Source organism: Leptodactylus fuscus, chromosome 9 (assembly GCF_031893055.1).
Source record: "Leptodactylus fuscus isolate aLepFus1 chromosome 9, aLepFus1.hap2, whole genome shotgun sequence".
Lineage (NCBI taxonomy): Eukaryota > Metazoa > Chordata > Amphibia > Anura > Leptodactylidae > Leptodactylus > Leptodactylus fuscus.
The window spans coordinates 38666528-38691657 of NC_134273.1; the positions used below are offsets into that span (position 1 = coordinate 38666528).

General features: G+C 40.0%; 1 protein-coding gene across 1 annotated transcript; it reads left to right on the top strand.

The window, feature by feature from the left end:
• Nucleotides 1-309: 309 nt before the first annotated feature.
• CDC42EP1 (CDC42 effector protein 1) lies at nucleotides 310-24772 on the top strand. The gene is made up of 3 exons (XM_075286868.1): nucleotides 310-387; nucleotides 17771-18590; nucleotides 22339-24772. The coding sequence occupies exons 2-3, from the start codon at nucleotides 18182-18184 to the stop codon at nucleotides 22875-22877; spliced, it is 948 nt and encodes a 315-aa protein (XP_075142969.1). The 5' UTR covers nucleotides 310-387; nucleotides 17771-18181; the 3' UTR covers nucleotides 22878-24772.
• The last annotated feature ends 358 nt before the right edge of the window (nucleotides 24773-25130 follow it).

Consider the following 25130-nt stretch of genomic DNA (forward strand, 5'->3'; position numbering starts at 1 on the left):
TTTTCCATGAGGCCAAAAACTGTATCAAAATGCAATGTGTGAATACAGCCTTAAGGGGTTTCTAAGATTCTACAAGTGATCCACTGTAAATCCATGCAGAGGTCTCCGTTATCTCTCTGATATTTCTTATCTGAGTCCTTCTCACATATTGCCTTTCATCTAAATCCTTCATCCATTCTCCTGTTCTATAACAGAACTTCCTAACTTCCCTCCTTTCTCTCGTCTCCCTCCTTCCTCCCTATAGGTTCCTTCCCTGCTCTGTGTGTCCCAGCCTACTTTCCTACCAAACTCGGACTCACTTTGTGGACCCTTATTCTTCCAGCTGTTATGGTTTTCTGCTGAAGCTGTGCACCCGTAGCCTGGAGCATAGACAGGCGGACAGGACAGGTAATTGTACAACGTTCCATATGTTACATTGTATCTATGTCTAAGCAGCTCCTAATAATATCCCTTCAGAGGGTCCTGAAACTTATTGAAAGCACAATAGGCATTGAGTTATGTGACTCTGCAGATATAAACCCTGTAAGCCTTAAATCCTTGTGATCCTTCAACGCCTCATATTCAGTCCTTAAAAGTTCTAAATACTTAATCTGCTATAATGCTGACAAGTGTAAATGGATATACGTTACATGGCTGAGGGTTATCTGCATATATTTTATTAGAATTAGAAATAAAACATTAATGTTTTCATAAATTATACACATTTTATCACCGCGTTTCTGACACTTTGTGCTGATTCAGTTGTATTTGCAAGTACAAAAGGGCCATGTAAGTTATAAGCATGGTACATAGAAGGCAATAATACTGGTTTACGGCACACCACAGGTTCATTATGTCAGATATCACAATCTATGGCCGCAGCACCTGTACTGCACACTTAGTCAGACGACTGCGGTTCATATTCTTCTGCCATACTAGATATATATGGATCTGTCGTGCAGCAGTCATAGTCACAAGAATTGCATATGCCTGATTTAGGGTATATTCACCCTGGATTTGGGGATTATAACTGATATATGAAACTATATGTCAATATGGTACTATACTGTCTGCCTACCTTTGGCGACCATTGGAAAAATGGGGGTCTGTGTATTTTGTTCCACGGAGCTTCATGTGACTGACTCCAGCACTGACTTATAATGGGACACTTCAGGTCAAGGTATACGATATTTTATTACAGCAGTATATGACGGTATCTCTGACCAGATGCGAACTTATCCTAAGGCTAACCATAATAATAACCTTGAATTATATATTTCATATTTATTTCACCTGAATTAAACAAGGACAAATACGTATAAAAAAGAAGTCTTGTGGTGCTTGAAGAAGTATATGCAGAAGATTACAGTCTTGAGATTTGTCATATTAACCATTTCATTGCTACATTGGCCAAAATGAATGCCCTACACACAAGGGACATTTGTCCCCTGCAGTCAGTACTAGTGTCCTCTGTGTACTATGCTCTGGCCGCTCTCTTATCTTCCCTGTATAAATAACTTTTACATTTGTTTAGCTGTTTATTATTAATCTGTACTTTCTCCTACATAACACATCTGTTTTCCTTGCCTGTCTCCATGTTGTCACTAATGCTACAGATTATTCACATTTTAACCCCATAGACTACTAATGGTAACAGTAGATATCCACTGGAGCATTGAGATCCAATTTTGTCACCTATTGGTGACACTGCTTTTCTGCTACTCCACTGCTACACTTTCCTGGCACATATATAGATATAACAAAGTTTAAAAGATCCGCCATACATTCATCATGGTGTGGCCGAGCTATTTGATAGCGACTGAATGATAAGTGAATGAGTGTTACATTATACATATAGTATAGGTGCACTACAATAATGGGGTTGCACGCCTTGGTGGTCTTTCACATTGTGCTACATTTGTACTGCAGTACCGTAAGCCAATATACAGACATATAGTTACATAGGTTACCCATCCAGTGTGATACACTGCACAGTATAGGTAATTTTGTGTTAGTCCACAGAACAGGAGCGGGCAGTCTGTTTTGTTTTCCTATGCCAACTAAACTGACAGAGGCAAAAAGGACAATTTATACCCACCATTGGGTGAATAGACTTCTATAGATATGTCACTATACTGGGTGCTTTCCTGGTATGTATATGGTCTGAACAGAGCCTAATCTATTCCTTCACTCCATTCAGTTTATTACTCCAAGTCTCGGTCTCCATCCTCTTAATTCTATATATTCTCTATGTGCTGGTAATAGAAGGGTGGATCTGCTGGACAGAAACTGCTGATTATACCAAATTTAGCTCAGCCTCAAAAGGAAAACTGCTACCGAAAGCAGAGAATGAGAAAGTGAGGGTGAATGAGGGAGTGACTTCAGGAGAGAAAGTATTTGGTGGGCATGAGAACCGCGTTTTGGCAAACCTTGTATATTAAAGTAACCCTTTCACGTCTGCAGATTCCTGGAACTGTATGAAGCACTAAAACAATTTAGCATCAGATATCACAGCTCTACCATTAGATGTGGATGGTTAACTTATAAACCATTTATCACCTTTTTATTACTGACTGTGTGCCCACTAGCACCTTCATAAGATAAGATAAGATAAGATAATGGTCCTGACATTCATAATGACCCTGGCAGAAACACAAGCTAGTGCCACAATTAATCCTCGTGTAGATGTATACCATTCCGTAATTGTGGATAGTATACAGACCCATTCATTTCTATGGCCTCATGCATATGGCCGTAAAGTATCTAAAGGGTCCTATTCCAGTTCGGCCTCATTCATTAAAGTGTATAGATACTAGGGTTGAGCTGATCTTGAGATTTCAGGTTCGTTTTTAAAATCCGATTTTCGATCATTTTCCAGCCGATCCCGATCGTGAAATTTGCTCGATCGCCGATAGGGATCCGATCTTCCCCGATCCTGATTGCTCAACTGTAATAGATACATGAGGAACATAGGTGGCACACTGACGTGACTCATAGGTGGCACACTGATGCCACTCATATGTCATCCATTGTGTTTTCCACTGACCTTTTGGACCCTATGGTCGTGTGCAAGGAGCCAAAATATACAAATGATTGTAATAGCTCAAGCTTTATGTGAAATACAGTAATAAAATATGGATATAAAAAAAATGTATCATATGGAGACTGTCTGATCTGTTGTCAGCAAGTTACAGAGTGGCAAGAGCTGGATAGGTCAATATGTCATGTGAAGGAAAAGATTAGCTTTTTTATATTTATATTTCATTATTATTTTTATTTAATTTTAATTAACTATTATAATTTAATAGATTATTTATTCATTCTTTATTTTAATTATATTTATATCTTATAAAATATAAAAATGTACTTTATTTTACTTCCTTCTCATCCTGGTCTTAGGAGTCCAGTGGGCGGGCCTACAAACTGATTGTTCACTATATCTGTAGAAAAAATCATATTTGAGTGACAATAAGTAGAATGGCTCATTGGACTCCTCATTCCAGAATAAAATATGTTACGTTATATAAAGATACACATCACTTCTTGTACCACAAAACTACGGCATATACTATGTAAGTGTGTTAAGCTTTATAGCCTATGGACTCTGTTCAACGCGATTCTCTTAAAAAAATTTTAAAAAAATTCCACAATTTCCCAGCTAGTAGGATTCATGAGGTTCACTGATTTACTATGTTGGAGATTCACTTCAAGTGTTCTTTAAAAAAAAAAATTGGTGAGTTTTGTCCTATTGTATTCTATGAATTTCAATGATCAATCGGTTGCGAAGCGCAAATAAACCTTTCATGGCTCAAACAGCTCAATCTCTCAAATATCTTATGGTGCCATTTAGAAATCCCAGTTGAGAGACTCAAATAAAGAGTTTCCTACACTTCGTATCAATTTCCTATAGGTTCAATTCAATCTGACCAAAACCCCCCAACAAAAGGTATTGTGTGGCATCTTCTGTTGGATTGGATACCATTCAAATCAAGAATCTGTCATTATTATGCGTTATATACAGTGAAGCCTCTCTGAAAGATCACAATATTTGAGAAGATCATTTCTCTTATTAAGACCAGATTTTTAGGTTTTGCCACATGCCACAATTTTGCATGGTCATCTCAAAGAGGTTTCTCTGTGATTCAAAGAGTTGAAAGGTGGGCAACAAGACCATAGCATTCATGCATTTGGAGTAGGGGGGATTCCATAACTGACCCTACAAATGTTATCTTTTAGGGGGAGTTCACACGGAGTAACGTGCCGCGTGATGTGGCACGTATACGCCGTGTGAGACTTTGCAGGCCGTATACGCTCCCATTGATTTCAATGGGAGCCGGGATCGTATACGTGGTGTTATTTTGCAGCCGTGATTTTGCGGCCGCAAAATAACACCGCGTATACGATCCTGGCTCCCATTGAAATCAATGGGAGCGTATACGGCGCTCAAAATTTCACACGGCGTATACGTGCCACATCACACGGCACGTTACTCCGTGTGAACTCCCCCTTACTGTTCCTTTTCACTATGTTGTTTTCAGAATTTAGTACTGGGAGTCCTCCAATAATAACATGTGCAGCTGCAGGACATTTCAAGGCTGCATGTCCAACATTAAGCCAAATATATACAAATATTACAAGTTTATTAGGGTAAGGATTGGGCCAGTGGACTTCAACATGCCTGATCCATCTCTTCTGATGGAAAATAAGAAAAGTTTGGAATCAGCTTTTTTTACCCCATAGAGGACACATGCACACTTGGCATATGTATGGGAGAGTCGGGAGAGAAACAAGCATTAACCCGACAACAATAACAATATATTTTATTTATATAGTGCCAACATATTCTGCAGCAGTGTACAATTTGTAGGGTTCAAGTGCAGACAAAAATGATCTAGTTTATAAAGAGTGGCATTTTCATATGCCAGGATGGGGAATATAGACAAGAAATGAAGAATCTTATTTGCACAGACAAGACTTTAACAAGTACTTTTTGCCTTGCCCGGTTCACATCTGTATTCGGTATTTCGTTCAGGAAGTCTGCTTAAAGACCCCCCGAACAGAACCTATACACATTAAAAAGCAGTTAGCAAAAAACCACACGGACCTCATAGACTATAAACGGGTTCATGTGGTTTCCGCATGAAACACGCGGAGAGAAAAGTGGTGCTTGCAGTACACCGAGCGGAAACCACACGGACCCCATTATAGTGTATGGGGTGCATGTGGTTTCTTTGCTAACCACTTTTTACTGTATATAGGTTTCTGTTCGGGGGGGTCCCCAATTGGACTCACCAATCGGAATACCAAACGCAGATGTGAACCAGGCCTTAGTGTGTTTTCTTTTAATTATTACAGACTCTGAAATGTATAGCACATCTACCATTTTTATCATATCTACCATACCTGCCAGCAATGTTAGGATGGGTTTACATCACTTTTAATACATTTAGTGTGTACACGAAGAATACTCCCAATCGGCATGCTAAATATGTCCATAGAGTTACCTTAGCCAGCCGGAGACAAAAAGAGTCTCCTTTTGTCTATATGACAGGTACACAATATGTCAGTATCCTGCAAAAACTAAGAATGGACTTTCATAAAGGACTACACGATTCCATACATGATATGTAGATAAAAAAAAAAACCAAAAACATATATCGTGCAATACTAGGGCTGAGCCATCGGGATCGGAAAAGATCGGATTCCGATCGGCGATAGAGTAAATTTCAAGATCACGATCAGAATTCCGATCCCGATCTTTTCCAGCGGGATCGAGGTCAGAGGTTATCTCAAGATCGGCTCAACCCTATTCATGCATACATCATAAATAAGGTTGAGCAATCGGTATCAAGCAAATTTAACGATCGCGATAGGGATCAGCTGGCAAATGATCGGAAATCAGATTTTAAAATCGATCCTGAAATTTCAAGATCGGCTAAACCCTATGCAATACTCTTTCTTGCAATCGGACCCTATCACTGATAAATGGCATCCATGATAGGCATTTTTTTACTGTATTCACCCCAGTGTATATATTAGAGTCCATTACCATGATGTGATCAGAGCCTTAGTGGCTGTCTTAATGTGGCTGTGGCCAGCACAGATGGATATTACACTCTGTTCACATTTGTGCGCTGCTCTTTCTTCAGTTATCAGAAAATTTTGCAGAATTAGAGCTGGTTTGTTGTCAAATATACTGAAACCCCAACAGAAACCAGTCAAACTCCATTATAAGTCAATAGGATTGATCAGGATTGGTAGAGAATTCTCCAAAACTGATCTCTCATGGTTATTATAGGAGCATTGTGAACAGTAGCCATGTGAACAAAACCTTATACACTGTGAAAATCACAAAAGGTTAATAAAACAACCGGCGGGCAGAGTACTGAGGAACAGCACAGATCTAACAGGAACAATGCTTGGCAATATACTGTATACTTTTTAGGTACGAAGTCAACTTTCGCGATAGTTAAATATTTTTGTTGTGAATTTTGTTTGTAAGTTTTTGTTTTGCAGAAATGCTAAACTTCTTGTCAATTCTTATTTTGGCGATAGAAAGCAATGTTGCATCCTAAAGATATTGGTTGCTGATATGGTATGGCCCAGGGAGGTAGCTAGTTGGAGGTCTAAATATAACCTAACAATATTAACTCTTTCTAATAAAGGATAAAGTCGGAAACACTTTTTATAAACAACCTACTTAGTGTCTTTATCTTCTGTAAAGAATACAGTACAGTGTGGCCGCTATGGTGTGACTGAAAGGTGGCATGGGCATGCAGATTAGGTTGGCAGCACTCCCCTTCCCTATGGGTGACCTGATCTTCTTACTCCATAGACATTCCAAAGTTAGCAAATAGGGGATGTAGAAACCAGACCAAACGTTACACCGCTATTCTTTCTACTGCTGTCTGTAAGGCTAATGCTCTTCTTTAATTTATTTTTCCTCAGTCCATAACATAGATTGGGTCACGCCCATGAGATAAGTAACAAAGCTGTGGGTCAAAAGCAAGATGTCTGGCACCACAATATCGGGCCAGGACAATCCTATGCCGGCTGCCAGGGCAACTCTCCAATGGGTAAGCTAGTAACTGTAGCTTAAAGCTGGGTTCACACCAGCTTGGATTCCTTTCGGGGATTCTATCCCACAAATCCGATTGAAAAAATATTTAGAGAAAAAGTCTTTTCTACCCTTTTTTTGGACCCCATTATAGTTTAAAGCGGGTAACTGCTTTACAAGCAGATTGGGTTTCTGTTTTTCATCAGGAAAATAGAACACCCCCCCCCCCCCCATTGTGAATCTAGAGTAATTTGCAACCTTAAGTTTCTTTGCAGTGATGTATATATCTAACTCTAAGTTTTACAGATAAAATATATTGTCCATTGCAGGGAGTGTCAAATGAAATATTTGACATATATACTAAGATAAAGATGGAAAATAGAACACCCCCCCCCCCCATTGTGAATCTAGAGTAATTTGCAACCTTAAGTTTCTTTGCAGTGATGTATATATCTAACTCTAAGTTTTACAGATAAAATATATTGTCCATTGCAGGGAGTGTCAAATGAAATATTTGACATATATACTAAGATAAAGATGGAAAATAGAACCCCCCCCCCCCCCATTGTGAATCTAGAGTAATTTGCAACCTTAAGTTTCTTTGCAGTGATGTATATATCTAACTCTAAGTTTTACAGATAAAATATATTGTCCATTGCAGGGAGTGTCAAATGAAATATTTGACATATATACTAAGATAAAGATGGAAAATAGAACACCCCCCCCCCCCCCCCATTGTGAATCTAGAGTAATTTGCAACCTTAAGTTTCTTTGCAGTGATGTATATATCTAACTCTAAGTTTTACAGATAAAATATATTGTCCATTGCAGGGAGTGTCAAATGAAATATTTGACATATATACCAAGATAAAGAAGGTTTATCATACACACTAGTAAACTATTGCTACCTGTTTCCCACTGTATAATACACAAAGCAGAAGAGCGCTGACTCTACATTCATGGCAATTGATATATTCTTATACAAGCAGTCAGGCTGGGGAGCCCTGCGGGGAGATTATCACTGAGTGAAGGCAAATAACAGAGTCATGAACTATTAGGCCTAAACTTATACCCACTGTTTTTGATAAATATCCTCGTCTTTACTTCAGACAGTAGTACTGGATTTATCATTGTGGTAATAAGTACGGTTGCCTCATGTCTAGAGAGTCCATCTCCCTCTATGGCCTACTTTTATGAAGTGATTTTTTATGTGTGGTCTCAATGGGATTGCATAAATAAGAGAAGCAATCATTGCCTGTAGATAAAATAGGATTTTTGGTTGGAAATGCATAAAAATTCAATTCCTACTTCCTTTTATATAATCACATCATTGGAAAATATATTGTAGGATACTGTATTAGGAAATTCAGAGTTCATATATGACAGGTCCCTATTCATGACTCTTATCTCATAACTGAGGTTTATATAGAGATTAGAGGTGCCCATTCACATACTGTATAAGTAAAGTTACTTTACTGCTAAGAACCTGATAATTTTTGATAGGACTATTTTATATGTATAGAGTAGTCCAACACATCTGTTGGGGAAAAGAAGGGTTGGGCATAATGAATTTCAATATGCCCAATCCTTTGCTTTGTTTCCATTCGAACCCGATCCCGATCCCAATTCTGATCCCAATGCAAGTCAATGTGATTTTTTTAATAATTGAAGACTGGATTTTAAAAACAATCCTATTCACTACACAGCATGGAGTCTAAAAATTGAACGCTTTAATTGTTAGACTCCATGCTGTGTAGTGATTAAAAAAAATCCTCTGGCTACTTAGTCCCCCCTGCTGTCCACTTACCTGCACAGATGCTGCCGCTGGTCCGGTTCCCGCTGTTCTCGCTCCTTTTCTCGCCTCGCTGCCCCCGCCTCCCAGGTTAGTGTTAGTGTGGGTGGGTACTGGGAGGAGAGACTTGAGTGCACTCACGTCTCCCCGCCCTGTACCCACCCAAACTCTCCTAAGCCACTAGCCTCACCTTCTTCCTAGATCTGTAACACTAACCTTGGAGGCGGGGGCAGCGAAGCGAGAAGAGGAGCGAGAACAGCGGGGACCGAACCAGAGGCAGCATCTGTGCAGGTAAGTGTTAGATACTAGAGATGTTAGCTAGTCTCCCATTAGAATGAATTGACACAGCCGGCGCGCAGGGGGTTAAGCGGCCGGACGCCGGCACAAGCTGTGTGCAGGCTGCATCCATTAATTTCTATGGGACCTAGCTAATATTGTTAGCTTTTCCCACAATGCTTGGCCAGTAGCAAAGCATTGTGGGAAATAACCTCCGACCTCGATCCCGCCTAAAAAGATCAGGATCAGAATTCCGATCGCGATCGTGAAATTTACTCGATCGATGATCAAAATCCGATCTTTTCCAATCCCGATCGCTCAACCCCAGTTAAGCATTGTTACAGATAGAAATCATTAAAAATTTTACAGAGTTTTGAAGACTTTCCCTAACCATCTTAGGGGAGACAGTGGCTTGTCTTGCTTGGTTGCCAATGGATACGACCATGAATGCAGGAACTTTCTATACTTAGCCATGATTTCCTTATTGTTGCATGCGCTGTCTCTGCCTGATAACCTGTCCACAATAAGGAAATTATAGCTGGCTTTCTGACAAGTCTCAGACCATAGGAAGTTTCTGCATTCATGGTCATATCCATTGGCAACTAGTCAAGACAACAGACTGTCGCCACTAAGATGGTCAGAGAAGTCTTCAAAATCAGCAAATTTTAAAGTACTTATGTTTGCAAAAATGTTTCACTTATAATTGTTTACAGATCTAAATATGGTCATGTTTGTGGGGAAAAAACCTTCTTAAGTGTACCTTCAGTTCTAAGCAACTTTTCACAAATGCATAATACACATGAACATAAGAAACTTTGTAATATGTATTATTAAGGAGATCTGCTTCCTTCACCACTTTTTAAGTTGTTCTCCTACTTCTTATCTTCAGTCCGACTCCTTGATTACATTATAACCATCTCCATATTCAGCCAGCCACATAGAGCTCTATGGAGAAGGGAGGAGTGGAGCATGATTTTCCTTCTGGCTGGTTAATTGATTTATTACCTCATTGTGTGAACTAGTAGCCTCTTATCTAAAACCTAACGGTGTTAAAGTGTACAGAGTAGCAGAGTGTAACAGCAGCAATTATTTGAGTGTCTTTTCTATCTCCTCTTCATAGACTTATATGTAGAAAGTAATGTTGCTTGAAAAGTGGACAAGAAAACATATTTCCTTAATATATATATTACACAATTTCATATATTGACATGATCTATTCATTATGAAAAATTCCTATACAACTGGAAATACCTTTTAAGTAACAGTGTCTCAGATAGAAGACCTAGCAAGCAATGATTCTGTATTGTCCTAACCAAAGCTTTGAAAATCTTGTATCATATTGTAAAAACTTGTATTGCACTCCCTGCTTGGAGAAGTAATATTCCATTCAAAATGAACTTTGGAGGTTCTGTTCCTGTCAATGAGATGGTCTTTTTACGAGCCTGATGTATCAGCCAGAAGACCGGATATTGACTTCAAAGAGCTCCATTTCTAGTAGGCTCAATAGGCTGTCCTGTTTGATAGTGAACACAATACAACTCTCTGTCTGGGGGTCACAAATATACTTTAGCTGTTCTGTGCTGCTTGAAAATACATATGAGTTACGTGCAATAATTTTCATGTGTCATAATTTGCCTTACTGGAGATAGTATAGTACGTCAGCATATAGAACTGCGGTGAAGGACATGAACATTTTTCTTAAAGATTTGAAGGAAGGAAGTCACATTAGGTTCTAAGAATTTCACTGGGGCCAGAGGGAGCACAGGAAAACCAATGTAAACTTCCCCCTATTAACAGAGCATTGAGAGGGAAGAAGAAGACAATGGGATCTCGAAGGGGAAGGGCGAGGGCACGAGTTTAACATTGGAGAATGAGAACACAGGCTGTTTCCACCTGTGCCGATAACCCTATAAAAAAAATCGAGTGACATTACAAGTGACTTTAATTCTGGAGATGATCCAATTCCAGGATAAATGAGGAGTAATGAGCAGAATTGATCAATTGCCTCTGTGTCCAGGAGGTAGAATACTGACAGCTTTATCACAATAAGTACAATAGCACTTTTCACCGGAGGATAGTTTGTGCATGTATAAACAGAGAATGAGGGAAGTAGAACAAGATCTCATCCAAAGATATGTACATGTGCAGACACTGATGGTTACACCAGCCAAGGAGGCAAAGGGAAGCCAGAAAGGCTCCATGATAAGTGATATTGGAGGAGGATTCACTGTCTAAAATGTCATTTTAGGTCTAGAGTTTCCTTATTCTACAATAAGACATCCATATACCATTCATAGACATAGCACGTGCCTAAGGATCGGTTGGTGCTAGAGGAATAATTCCAACTGCACCCAAGTCAGTATATTGGCACCTATGGAAGGATACAGAAAGTTGCAGTTCATGGACATGGTAAATGGTCCCCTTTAAATAATGTCTCTTAAGAAGGTAGTACTGGAGAGTTATATCTAGTATCACTTATCTTGAAACCTGAGCAATAACTTACTCTATGTCTGAAAAGGGTTTCATGAGATCGTAATATTGATGACCTATCCTTAGAGTAGGTCATCAACTCCTGGGACCTTCCCTGTTGCGGGTGACCAATCGATCTCTACACTGAATGCCAAGCTCAGCCTAAGGATAGGACCTCAATATTTCCTCTTGGAAAACCCCTTTAAGGGCTCGTTCACATCTGCGTCGCCCTCTCCGTACTGCAGGTTTCCGTTTCCTGCCTAAAACAGAGGCAGGAGACGGAAACCTGCAGGAGTCTCTCTCACCCATTCATTTGAATGGGTGAGAGAGATGTCCGGCCGTGAGCGGCGGTGAACGTTTTGTGCTCTCCGCCGCGAAACCGGGTTTTTTAATCCGGACACAGAGTCGGACATGCAGTCCTCTGTGTCCGGATTAAAAAATCCGGTTTCGGGCGGGGAGCGCAAAACGCTCACCGCCGCTCACGGCCGGACCCGGTCTGTGGTTTCCGTCTTCTGGCATGCAGAAGACGGAAACCACAGAACGGACAGGAGAATGCAGGTGTGAACCTAGCATAACTGAAACATTATCACAGGTACCACATGTGTGTACATTGTCAAACAATATTTCTACATCTGTTTAATCTGTTTTCCTATGAGTATATGAGGCCGGTGTCCAGTATATATGACTAATTGATAACTTAACCCCTGTAGTGACACAGGTCAGGGTCTGAACAGTAGCTGACGTGGAATTCCATGTGATAAGTGCGTGTGTACTGAAGCATTGATAGCAGAACAAAGGTAAACTTGTGTGGCATGGGCTCTCCGGAGGCTGCCTGCCGTTGTGATGGGTGTAGATTTAGAAAACTCTTCAGAGGGTGGCCGAGGGTTCATGTTGAAAAGAGGAAGACCTATATCATTAATATTTCATGTCCGCTTCTTATCTCCCTAGTCCAGGTTACAGATTCATTGAAGGTCTTGCCAAACAGGATGTTTCTTTTGGGTTTTCTGGAAGTTGTTGTTTGTTTTTTTATGTTCTTTCTTCTTGAATGTTTCTCATTGCTTTTGCTGATGGGAGGGAAACTGAGATACAAGGTTTTTTCAGGTCTACTAATCCACAGGAGACACCAAGTAACTCTAATATTAACAGTTCTTCCTAAGCAGGGTCTTGGTTGGACCACCTGGAAAGCTTTCTTGGTGTTGCCTAAGACGTGTATCTCCATATTATAGTCATTAATTTCCAATATCACAATTTGTGGCAGATATATTGTAGCAGCGGGAATACGAGTCTGCAGGATTGTGAATCCTACATATGCTTGCGCTTTCTACTCATTATCTCACATGCCACATTCTACAGCAGCAAGTGAACGTAATGTGATTTTCCTACATTGCAATCCTTTCAGTTTATTTGAGACTTGCAAATGGCCTACTGCAGCGGAATATTATTTGTCTGTGGCATCAGATAATGTCCGTAGGAAATCTAAAATTGTCTCAACTAGTTCTGCCATTTCCAGTTGAAACTAAAGGCTTTATAAAGATAACTGAGGCCAGAAATTATTCAATGACAGACGCTAGGCTACATTTAAAGAAATAGTGTTCTAAGTAAATCTCCTTAAAATGTGAAACCTTATGACTATCCAGGTGAAGACTGAATGAGGAGGAAGCCACACAAGTGCATTGCATTCTTCTTGTATGTCTTTGGTATTAGGGAATTAGCAAAGCACACTCTCCATTCAATCTCCATCTGGATGTGGAGGCCAAACACCACCTCACTGTAGGAGGAGTCTCAAAAGTGATATCACTAGCTATTACACATTTATGGCAAATCCTATAGAAATATCATAGATATCTATGGAGGGAATATGCCTTTAATATTGCATTAAGCAAAGACATATCTCATCACTGTCAGCCTGAGAATTTTATTGTATTGTTTATCTAAATCTGCTCAGCTATTCCAAAGATATAAGCTCTTTTATTGTTTATTACTGTAAATTAATGTCTACTAACCAAGTGTGCGGTGACACTGCTGTTTCCTTGGGGATGGGGTCAGGGCCACACCTCCCATGAGGCAACCTGAAGTGACCGCTGGGCGACATTTTTGCTGACCTAAGCCAGTCCAGGACAAGCTGTCCTGGACTGACTTAGCGTCACCGTCTCGGCAGCCCGGCACGGGAAGCGAGCGGTGGATTGGGGAGGCCCTGTGGACGCAGTGCTGCTCCACCGGCCTCCCCTCACGCTCAGGCAGAGAACAGGTCCTCTCCCTGCCTGCTCTCTGCCTGCTAACGCTGCCACGTCCGCTCCGCCCCACCCCCCTTCGCTCTGCCCCACCCCCTCCTCCTGGGGGGGAGGGGGCGGCTTTCTGTCATCCGCCTCAGGCGGCATAAAAGCTAGGTTCACCCCTGGATGGGGTCAGATGATGTATGTCATTGAGCTTTTCAGAACTAGTGACAGATTCTCTTTTGTTTGTGGCTTCTGCTGTACATAAGTGATGCTGGGTTTCAGTCCTTATAGCAACCTTTCAGATTATATCATACGCTGTACTTATGACCATATCACATATATACCTATACTGTTATGGAACTACAACCATTATAAACTGTATAGAGGTAGTCACAAATGTTGGTTACCCAGTATTCCTACTCACGTGATAAACCAAGGACAAGCCAACGGCTGCAGGTTCTATATACAGTAATTCTTCGATTTGTGGGTAAATGCTCTTACAGAGTCGTCTGCACTGACACAGGCATTCCCTTTGGTAATAAAACACATGCTGCTCCCAGTAAAATAGATATTTCTAACTCTGGAAGACATTAGCAATCCATAGAATTCAGTGCACTGATGCTGAATACTAATAGGTTAACCCATCGGTTTTATCTGCAGTTATAGTCCAAATATAGAGGTCCCCAAAAACCTCTTTACGCAGCATATTTACATTACATGGTTTAGATTTTATCTATGACAGTGTATGCGGGGCTGACAGCACAGGCAAGGAACATTGACCAAATAGCAGTTCATGTGGGAATCTACGAAAGTGCTTTCACGTCTCATTCTGCGCACTGTACACCATGACGTGCTGTATGTGTTTTCAGTTTTCCGGGCGCTTTTTATGTACATTCAGCGGAATGCTGTGCTTGTTTGTCACAAGATATTTTAGGAAGCCTCTATAATACCAGCTTTGTCTAAGTTTCTCACCAAGTGAAGGGGTCATTTTAGCAAAGGGTACATAGCTGCTCTAGGCAAGATTTTTTCCAGACAGTAGAAATAAAGAACAGGGATTTTTTTTTCTTTTCTGAAACAAAAAGAAAAAGAAAACTGATATACAAGCCATTAAAATTGCAAAAATTTCAACAACAAAAAATTGCACCTTGCACACCATGTTCCACAAAGGGGGCATGGAAAGGTTGTGACCATCGTCCCTATTAAAATGATCATCCTTTATGGCAGTTTTTTGTGGAAATGATGCCAGAAATCTAACAAGGGGCTGGTGACCCTAAAGGATGAGCCACACATAAATTAGGTGCACACTTCAGCAAAGCTGGGATTATCAAGACTTGTGTGAAAACTGCCAGTCTATAAATCAAATGAAACCTATTTGTGTGTACTATGTACTTATATCACCAGATTTAGCATTAAAGGGATTCTATCATTAGTATTCCCTTTTTAAACTAATTACACGTAGGAATCGCCTTAAGAAAGGCTCTTCTTCTCTTACCTTTATTATTCTGATCCGCGCTACCGTTCCTGAGAAATATTTTCTTTCTTCCTTATGTAAATGAGTTTCCAAACAGCATCTGGGGCGTTCCCTGTACTGTCTGAAAACTCTCCAGCGACGCCTCTGTCTTCTTCTCACACACTGCCTCTTCTCTCGCGCATCCATCGCGTCTTCATCCAAAACGCCGAGTGTGCATGTCCGTCAGCCATTTTCCTGTGGCCGAACGGGAGAGCACTGGTGTAACACAATGCACCTGGGTCACCATGCAACCAGGCCCCCCAAACATAATGTATTGTTGATAGTACTGGTTTCATCATATTGGAAAGAGACACTTTATGGGCCCCCTAAGGTTCTTGGGCCCTTGTGCACCTTAGTTTCTGAATATGTTTGAGCTATAGGCGTGGGGTTCAGTTTATATAGGCGAACATACATCTAGGTTGCTGTGAATATGACCTAAAGTATATTTTAGGACAGTTACTACTGCGCCCAGTTTTGAAGTCTGTAGCTCTTTTTTTGGGTTGCTAAAATAATCAGGACATGCAACATTAGAGTTAGGGCTACACAGTGACATGTAGTTGTGCGTCATAGAGAAAGATTGCAATATTGTCCTAATACATTGCACCTAATGATGCATTGCACCTAGTGAATGAGGTAAGCTGCACCCTATGCTCCCCTCAAGATATGCACATGCTTAAGGGATGGTGCATGAGTATTGGAAACCCTGTGTCATGCAACTCCAGGTCCTGCAAATTACCAATACTGGTAATTGACTGATATGGACATATTATATATACAATAATTGAACTACTGACATCGGCGAGCGTTATTCCTTCATTCCTTTTCGTATTTATATGGTTATGAAAATAGTGTAAATGGACCTGTAGCTCAAGGCCGATAAGCAGAGAGCAAAGAATTTGTGACACTCTCTATTTTCTTTCAGTCAAATTAACTGATTTTTCTAAAAAATAAAATCAGATGGAAGAACCTCCTTAACAACACCTTAAGTGATTTCAGGAAGGAGCCATTAATTAAGAAGATATGGCCTGGTTGTATCTTGTAGCAGATTCTCATTGAGGCTGTAATTTGGCACAATGCCTGGTCAGATAGTTTGTAACAGAATTCTCAAAATACGATTATGTTCTCTCGTTTATGAAATTTATATGAACGGAATGTTTAGAATATTTGCTAGAAAACGGCATATTGAATTAAGATAACACCACAATGTGTGAAATTATCAAATGGTTACTGTTGTTTCAACATATGTCGAATAAATCAATAGTACAAGTGAATAGAAGAAAGTTTGTTAAAGATCTTATCAGAGAAAAATGCTTCTTTCTTCTTTTAGGCTGTCTTCCTCCTCTCTCCTTTCAACTTACTAATCTAATTTTCACTGTTAAATCTAAGGTATATTTATATCAAGATGGACTACAGTTCATATATATCTGATTATACATGTCTATAGAAGTCTATGGAAAGGGAGCAGGAACTGAAAGAGAACGAAGCAGAGATAGAGGCTTAAGGAGTCTACCACCTCCCTCAAGCATGTTCCTGTGTCACCACTATGTTACAGAGCACATTACACAACAATAAACATCATACCTTTGTAATGTATGTCACTTTTGTAGATATGTAGAATAACTGCTTTATCGTCTTATGCAGTCGGTGCACTGGGACGGGCCTACAGCACTGCTCTTGCTGCTTCAGTAGGATGGTGGATGTCATAGTATTGGGAAGATCAAATGGGATAGCTCAGGCAGGAGATGATAGGCTCCTAAGTAGCAAGAGCAATACTTCAGGAAGCTGCAGCTACATCCCCCCCCCCAGTACACCAGCTGCCTCATTTGAGGAAACTTAAAAGTTGCTTTTCTCCAAACCTATAAAAGTGACATACATAACAAAAGTATCAATGTAATATGGTTGCTAACACAGTGGTGATAGTTGAGTATGCTTGGGGGGAGATGGTAGACTCCCTGTTATCTGATGCTGCATCTAAATAAGAATTGCAAGTGCTGTATTTTCATCACAGTCCAGTATTTTTTCTATATACAGTATGGCCTGCATGATCCCGGGGCTGTTTCTGGATGAGAGGAGAAAGTCATGGAACACATTGTTCTGTAATTTTTGTGAACAGTGTATGGCTGCCGGTTTCCACCCACTAGTTCAGGGAGAACTGCAAACTATCAATAGAGCCAGCAGAGGGGAGACATGCTAAAAAATCTAAAATACAATTTATACAATTGCTAGAAATATTGATACTCATTCAGACACATTGCCATGCGTTGTGAAGAGTCACTGAAATTTCAGGTACACTTTAAGAGTTAAAATCACATTTTGTTCTAAAACATTTCAAAAAGTTAGAAATGCAATAATTGAATTTTGTGTAGACTAAATGAAAAAAAAATCAAGAAAAAAATTTGTCCCAAATGACAGTCGATAGAGTAAACTGAGAATTGTATTTGACTAAAGTCATTTATGTTTTTCTTTTCCAGGTTTGGCTTCAGTCTTGACTCTTTGGTTGCCGTCATTTCATCTGGGCTTACTTTCCAGAACTCGTATGTTTCTGTAAACACCTAAAACCTTCAATTGCCTCTATAATCTAAAAAGCACAAGACTCTGAATTAGCTCTTATAAGATCCTCTGAACGGTGTTGCCTGATGTTTCTTCACATCTACTGTGTCGTTTCATTATTTCAATTCCACAAGAGGCACATACAGCGATTATAGAAGATAACAACTTGTCATCTCCTAGAAAACCATTGTCAGTTTTGGTTTAGGGATCCTCAAGAGTTTCTTGTCAAGAAACCTATTATAAATATGTGAAAGAGTGTTACAAAAGACAATGGTGTAAAGATCCTTTTTATGTGTTCTTGTTCAACAATTTCATAGTGTTAAATACACAAAATGAGTCTGGGTAGCCTTCCAGTCATAAAAAACCTGGTTTATCGATCCAGGCGAGAACGGGTATCACTGACACCAGAAATGATCAGCCCTCCTCTGGGTGACTTTCGGCACACAATGCATGTAGGGCGAAAAGGAGAAGTCTTTGGGGACACTTCTTTCCTTACCAATTGCCATGAGAAACATAGGCACACTCGTTGGAATTACATCACCAAGAAGCTACGCCAGGCTCGATGGATGTCTCCTGAACCCCAATCTCTTGGTCATCCAATATCTCCTCCACCACCTATTTCTCCCATTATTAAGAATGCTGTATCGCTGCCACTTCTCAATAAGCGGAACTGGGATGAAGAGACAGATGGGAACCCCGGAGAGGCTTGGAACTCTATGTCAGAGTCACATAGCCATTATGGTAAGTTAAGAGTTTCAGGTACAATGAGGACTAACTTCTCTGAAAACTTAGGTGCTAATTTGCTCACATATTATGCTTATAATGTTTGAGGAACCAGAAACATGGAGATCTATGGGTTAATCCTTGCTATTGCTTCAGTTGGTCTTTACATGTCTTTGACAGCATAGTTTTATGTGTTGATCCTGTAGATTTCAGCTATTCAGACCCCATTCATTTGAATATGAAGGGTGAGGGGATATAATATTGAGGTTAATCGAGGGAACTTCTGAATCATCAGGAACCTATAAAAAGTGACATAGATCCAGGCATATGTCTGTACTAGCAGTGACTCCCTGATGATCCAGTGAAAGTCTCGGTACATGAATAGAAGGAATGCAAATCATAAAAGGGCAAGTTAAAGCAGGGACAGGTTCTGCTGGTATTTTGGATTGTCCTTTTGAGGGCAAGTACTCCACTATGATATTTTGTAGGGTAGACTACACCATACTAAAATTAGACAGTGGTGAGTGATAAGAAAACATGTATGTTACATCCAGAGAAACATAAGTACCTACCTTTGTGTATGTACTTGATGTAAGAAAACTTATCAGTCTCTTCTCACTATTATGTGTCCTGAACCATCCAAAGACCCTAATTTTTGCAAACTAAATGTGAGTGGAACAATCTCTGCTGCAATCGTTCTTCCCCATTTGTCAGCATGGATCGCTAGCACTGCTCTATCGGCACATAGTGATGTCTGCCAATAATCTGCATCTCATATACTGCATAAAGGATGCAGTCAGCAGTGAGTGTTTGCTCGCTTGTAAGCTGATCGGTAGCAGTACTAGCCAGGGTTATTATCGGCAATATTCATTGCCAGTAATAGTCTAGAATATCAGCCACCCGGATAGTACTTTAACACATGACCCAAGTTGGAGGTGTATCTGTGCATATATACAGTCATGAAAAAAAGTCCATACTCTTTCAATTCCATGCTTTTAAGTATCGTGGCATAATAAAAAATAGCTGGTTCTTTGAAAATCTGACAATTCAGTAAATTGATGAACAACAACACACAAAGATTCCACCATGTAAATATTTACCTAAATGGAAAATATCATGTGAAAAACTAAGTCCACCCCATGAATGAATAGCTTATAGAACCAGAATCAACAGCAGTGACTTTCTGTGTGATTTTTTCAGTCTCTCACATCATTCTGGAGGAGTTTTGGCCCACTATGTTTTATAACCTTGCTTCAGATCATTGAGGTTTGTGGGTATGCATTTATGTACAGCTCTCCTATGATCCCTCACAGTATTTCAGTTGGGTTGAGGTCTGGACTATGTCTGGGCCACTGCAATACCTGGATTAATTTGTACATTTGCTGCCATGCTTGGGATCATTGTCATTCTGCATGACCTAGCCTTAGCCAAATATTAGCTGAGAGATGGCCTCACATTCTACTCTACAATACATTGGTATATGGAGGCGTTCACAGTTGAATCAATAACTGTGGAGTGTCCAGGTCCTGTGACTGAAACAAGCCCAAATAGTGACCCCTCGATAGTTGGTATGAGGTGTTTGTGCTGATATACTGTGCTTGGTTTTCACCAAATGCATTGTGATCAAACATCTTCACTTCAATCTCGTCTGTCCAAAGGACAGTGTTCCAGATCTCTGGTTTGTTCAGGTGCAGTTTTGCAAACCTAAGCTATGCTACCGTATTCTTTTGAAAAAGAAGAAGATTTATCCTTGCAGCCCTACCAAATAAACCAGGCTTGAACATTATACATGCTAACTGAGGCCCGTAGCTTCTTAGGTATAGCTCTGGGGTTTTTGTAATGTGTCCAAGCATTGCACGATCTGGCCTTGGGATGAATTTGCTGGAACACCCACTACTGGGAAGATTGTCAGCTGTCTTTAATGTTTTCCACTTTTAAATAATGTTCAATGATGGACTTCAGATTGTTTGGAAATAACCTTATAACCCTCCCCAGATTGATGTGCTACAACAATTGCTTCCTTGAGGTCATTGCTGATATCTTCCCCTCTTGACATTGTGTTAACACACTTCTAAATGCTCCAAACCAGAAAACTGCCAAAAATTCTGTTTCATAGAAGTAGTCATACTTGCTAATGATAGAATTCAAACAGGTAATACATTGTTTTTCTCATGACTGTAGATGCTATAGTTACCCAGTAGACACCAGGGACACATACTAAATTACTGGTTATTCTGTCTACCTATACAAGGACATACCCTAATAACACTGAATTAGAGGGAACTCCTTTCTCCTTTCTGAACTGGAGAACAATCATTCACCAAAGGAACCAGGCACTTAAGCATAGCGCTTCCAAGGACTTATCCATCCAGGACAAATAGGGGCAAATATGATATGGCAGTCTTAATAAACTTCCTGACTGGTGCAGGGAATTGTATATATGAAGATGCTGGTAGGAACTTTCCATTCTAACTCACGCCAGAAAAGTGGAATGGGTTATAGTAAATCAGTGTCAACCTGCCCTGTATTCACACAATGAGTTTGTGTTGTGGCACACATTGGACCCAAGAAGGTGACTTGCACCAAACATGCATCTTAAAGGGGTATTCCTATAACTCTTGTTCTGCAGCCTGCAGGCTCTGTGCTCTCTTCACTTCCTGGATTTCTTGGCACATTGGTGGGCAGGGTTTCACTTGATCTGCTATCTGCTATGTTTACAGTTGGCAATGAGGGATTGGTTGTAAATGCATTACCACAGTATGAAGCTAATGTAGCAGAGCTGAATTTGAGTCAGCTTGCATTACATACAGAGGTAAAGGACTCCTTGTCTCAGCCCTTATCAGCCAAATTCAATTACACCAGCTGATAAGTGGAAAAGCTGAAGATAGACAGCACAGTAGTCCCAGAGCTCTCACCTCTCCCCTCCCCTATCTGAGGAGCTCTGTTGCTAGTCAGACATACACAACTCACAGCTGCCAGCACTCAGCCCCAACCCCCCCCCCCCCCTGAGAGCAGGCAGCTATGTTACTTGGGAACTGAGCAGATAAGCCCAGTGGCCATAGAAACGCAGTGTCAACAATGAAGTGAATAAATTAAGATAGCGGCCAAACAAAGCAGTTTTGATAAAGCAATGTATTTAATAAATGTCTTAAATCCACACAAACTAGCAGTATAGATAGGATGCTTTTCATGGGACAACCACTTTAATATCATCCCTCTATGGGTCACCTGAATCAAACAGTGTTTTCCCCTTGTGATTCAGTGTCTATGTTGTTAGGATATCACCATTTTTTTTTCCAAAATTCAAATCCCCTATTTGGAGCATTGAGGGCATTACTATTGCTCCAAAAAGGTAAGTGGCAAAGCCCAAAATGCTGCAAAAAGCTAATTTGCATACAGATCCAAAAGGTGATATCTTGGAAACAGACACCGATTCACAAGAGGGGAAAACCGTTTGATACAGATGATTCTAACTTACCTATCTACAAGACTGGGTCGATATCTGGGTTCTAGTGACATACACCATTTGGAGACCCTGGTGGTCTGTGAACTGAAGCAATGATGAAGAAAATTTGATGCTGCAGGAGGTGGTGGCTAGCTAGGAAGGGATTCAAGGACTATCTTAAAAATATATTTGGCTGTAAGATTGAGATATGGAAGTAGTGGAAATATGTTTGATAGACCATAGCATAAGTATCTAAGTACCTGATAATGTACACAGTTACTTAACTACTGTACTAAGAAAAACTTGTATTTATTTGCTAAGGTCTAGAATCCGGATTTTGCACCATGCCTCGGCTCTCATCCTCTGAGGATCCATCCGAGGATGCCAATTCTCAGAAACCTGATGACGACTGGACCAGTTCTGGATTTCCAGATACAGAGGACTGCAGCATCTGCACTGTTCCCTTGGAGCCTTCTAGCAATCTGTATCACTCTGACTCCATGCAATCCCTGGTTATGGACTTTGGCCCATCACTTATGACCGAAATCCTGGAAGGTATTAGTTTCTCAGATACTCCAAAAAAACCTGAAAGTGCAAGTATCATCCACGAAGAAAGTATGTTGTCAACTAACAATACCCCGTCCGACTTTGATATGTCTTTAGACAAGAGCAGAGCTGAACCACATCAATTCCATTGTGATATTGAAGAGCCAAGGGGGCTTGTAAGTTGGGAACCAGCCACAATAGTTGAGGAAACAGAGATCGATACAGACAGTGGAATAACAGGATCGGAACAGGGAAGCAGAGGTATCACTGCAGATCTATGGGACTCTGGTGATAACTCGGAAATAGAAATGTAGACATATCTATAATATTGAAGAAGACAAGGCTTTGGGGATCTGTACATAAATATACAAAGATATATTTTTACTGATTAAAGTTAACCTTTTAGAAGCATACACTATTCTATTATATGAACTGGGTTGAACATATATCCTATGTAATCTGCAGCACAAAGCGGTCACTCCACTCTATATACCATTGAATGAGAACTCTTATACAGAGGGACAATACAGAATATACCTGCATCAAGACGTTCTTAAGATCTACTAATGTATACATAAATGAGATAAGATATTCAACACCAAAGAAGACGCAATTGTGTTATCTCTTTTAATATCCCATAATTCCTGGGTTAGTGGGACAATGCAATTTTTTTGTATCTACTTTTTACACTGTTTTATAGTAGGACACCTTCATCTTTATTGTGTGGTTTTATATACGGTATATATATATGCTACAGGATAACCCTCACAATCGCTACATAATAGTCTAACATGAGTAATATTTATGGACCCAATTAATTGTTAATTGGGGTATGGAAAATTCTCATTTAGCAGTAAAGGATCATTGGTAGGAGTACACAGGGCCTCGGAGCAGCTCCAGCTAACAAGCAGTCAATGGCTGTATGTCCTTCAGTATAATATGGTGCTAGTGGCAGCCCAATAAATTACAAGCTGAAGGACGGGTATATAGACACAAGTGAAGAGCATGGGGACTATTATGCGTATACTTGATTAGATACAAATTATGGATGTTCTCTGGAAAAAAACAATTTACATTACTGTAAATTGCCAATATTCATCCTGGTAGATGCTGAAGAATCAGTATTATTTTCCCTGTGGATTAAATATGACAAAAACAAGGTTGAGATATGAAATTTCTGAATTTAGATTTGCAAAATGTATGTTTACTTTATTGTGAATGGTTATGTTAAATTTGATGCTAGTTGATGCTGTTAGATACTGAACAACGTTTATACCATATGCACAATGTAGGAGATAAGAGTCTGATCATGGAGGGTCCAGCTACTGGGGTCCCCACTGATTAGAAGAGGTCCCCCAAGTCACTGTCGATGTTAATGGAGTAGTCAGCTCCATTCAGTTTCTTGGAACCACTGAAGATAGCTGGGCATTATACTTGGCTATCTTCAGCAGCACCATAAAGTGACTGAAAGTGATCGCCGCTCCATTTACAAAGAGGGTTCAGAAACATCTGTCCGAAGGATCACTGGTATTCCCACCAGTCACAAGAATAGGGGTCCCCAAGTTATTTGTGTTAATGGAATAGTGGTCACGCACCCATTCAACTTTTTGAGGATGCTGAACATAGTCGGGCATTGAAATTGGCTATGTAAATTGAGTGGCAGTGATCATACTCCCTTCACAGAGGACCCAGGGATACCTTTTCCTCAGGATAATTGCGTCCTAGTGGCGAGATCTTCAGCAATAAAATATTTATACGCTACCCTGTGTGTAATGGATAATTGTTGTTTGTAGGACGACTCCGTACAGTACGGTGCAATGAAAATGTTCTACTATCAGTTCCAGATAGTAGAACATTTTAAATGATAACATGATAAACCATTGTTTTACGTTCAGGTCTGTATTTAGTCACAAGTGATCATATTACTTGACAATGAGGAACCAAATGTCATGTTTCATTATGCCAGCATTCAGTGTTCCAACAGTGAAACTGTAAATGCCAGAAATCCTACATAGGTTAGTATTACAACTTGTTGAAGCCATAGATGCCCTCCATGCGAACCTAACCCAAGTGTATGGATTTCTGTAAAGGCCTATGACTGTGATTTGTTTGTAGTAAAAGTATCAGGGAGCACCTTAAGATGCTTCAAACCTATTCTTCATTCTGTATATTTAGTATCTATCAAGAAATTAAAATTCATGTTTTGATATTTCACAATGGCTTGTGGTTTACCTATAGTTTTGTTTAGAAGATAAAATTAGTTTTTATTCTTAAAGAAAATTCTATGCTTTGTGACATCTGGACAAATTGAATTGCGTTGTTGTATTTTTAGCTTTTTTTACATTTAGCTATAAATTATCTTTTTTTTTATCTATCTGGGAACCCCAAAATTTCCTGATTCATGGGGGGGGGGGGGAGTTGCTGTCACACAGTATGATACCCCAAGCACTCACCACACAGAATAGTGTCACCAAAGTTACTCCAGGTCTCACAGTATAATAATGTCACAGTATAATGTCCCCAGGTGCAACAATATAATACTGTCACAGTATAATGTCCCCAGGTCC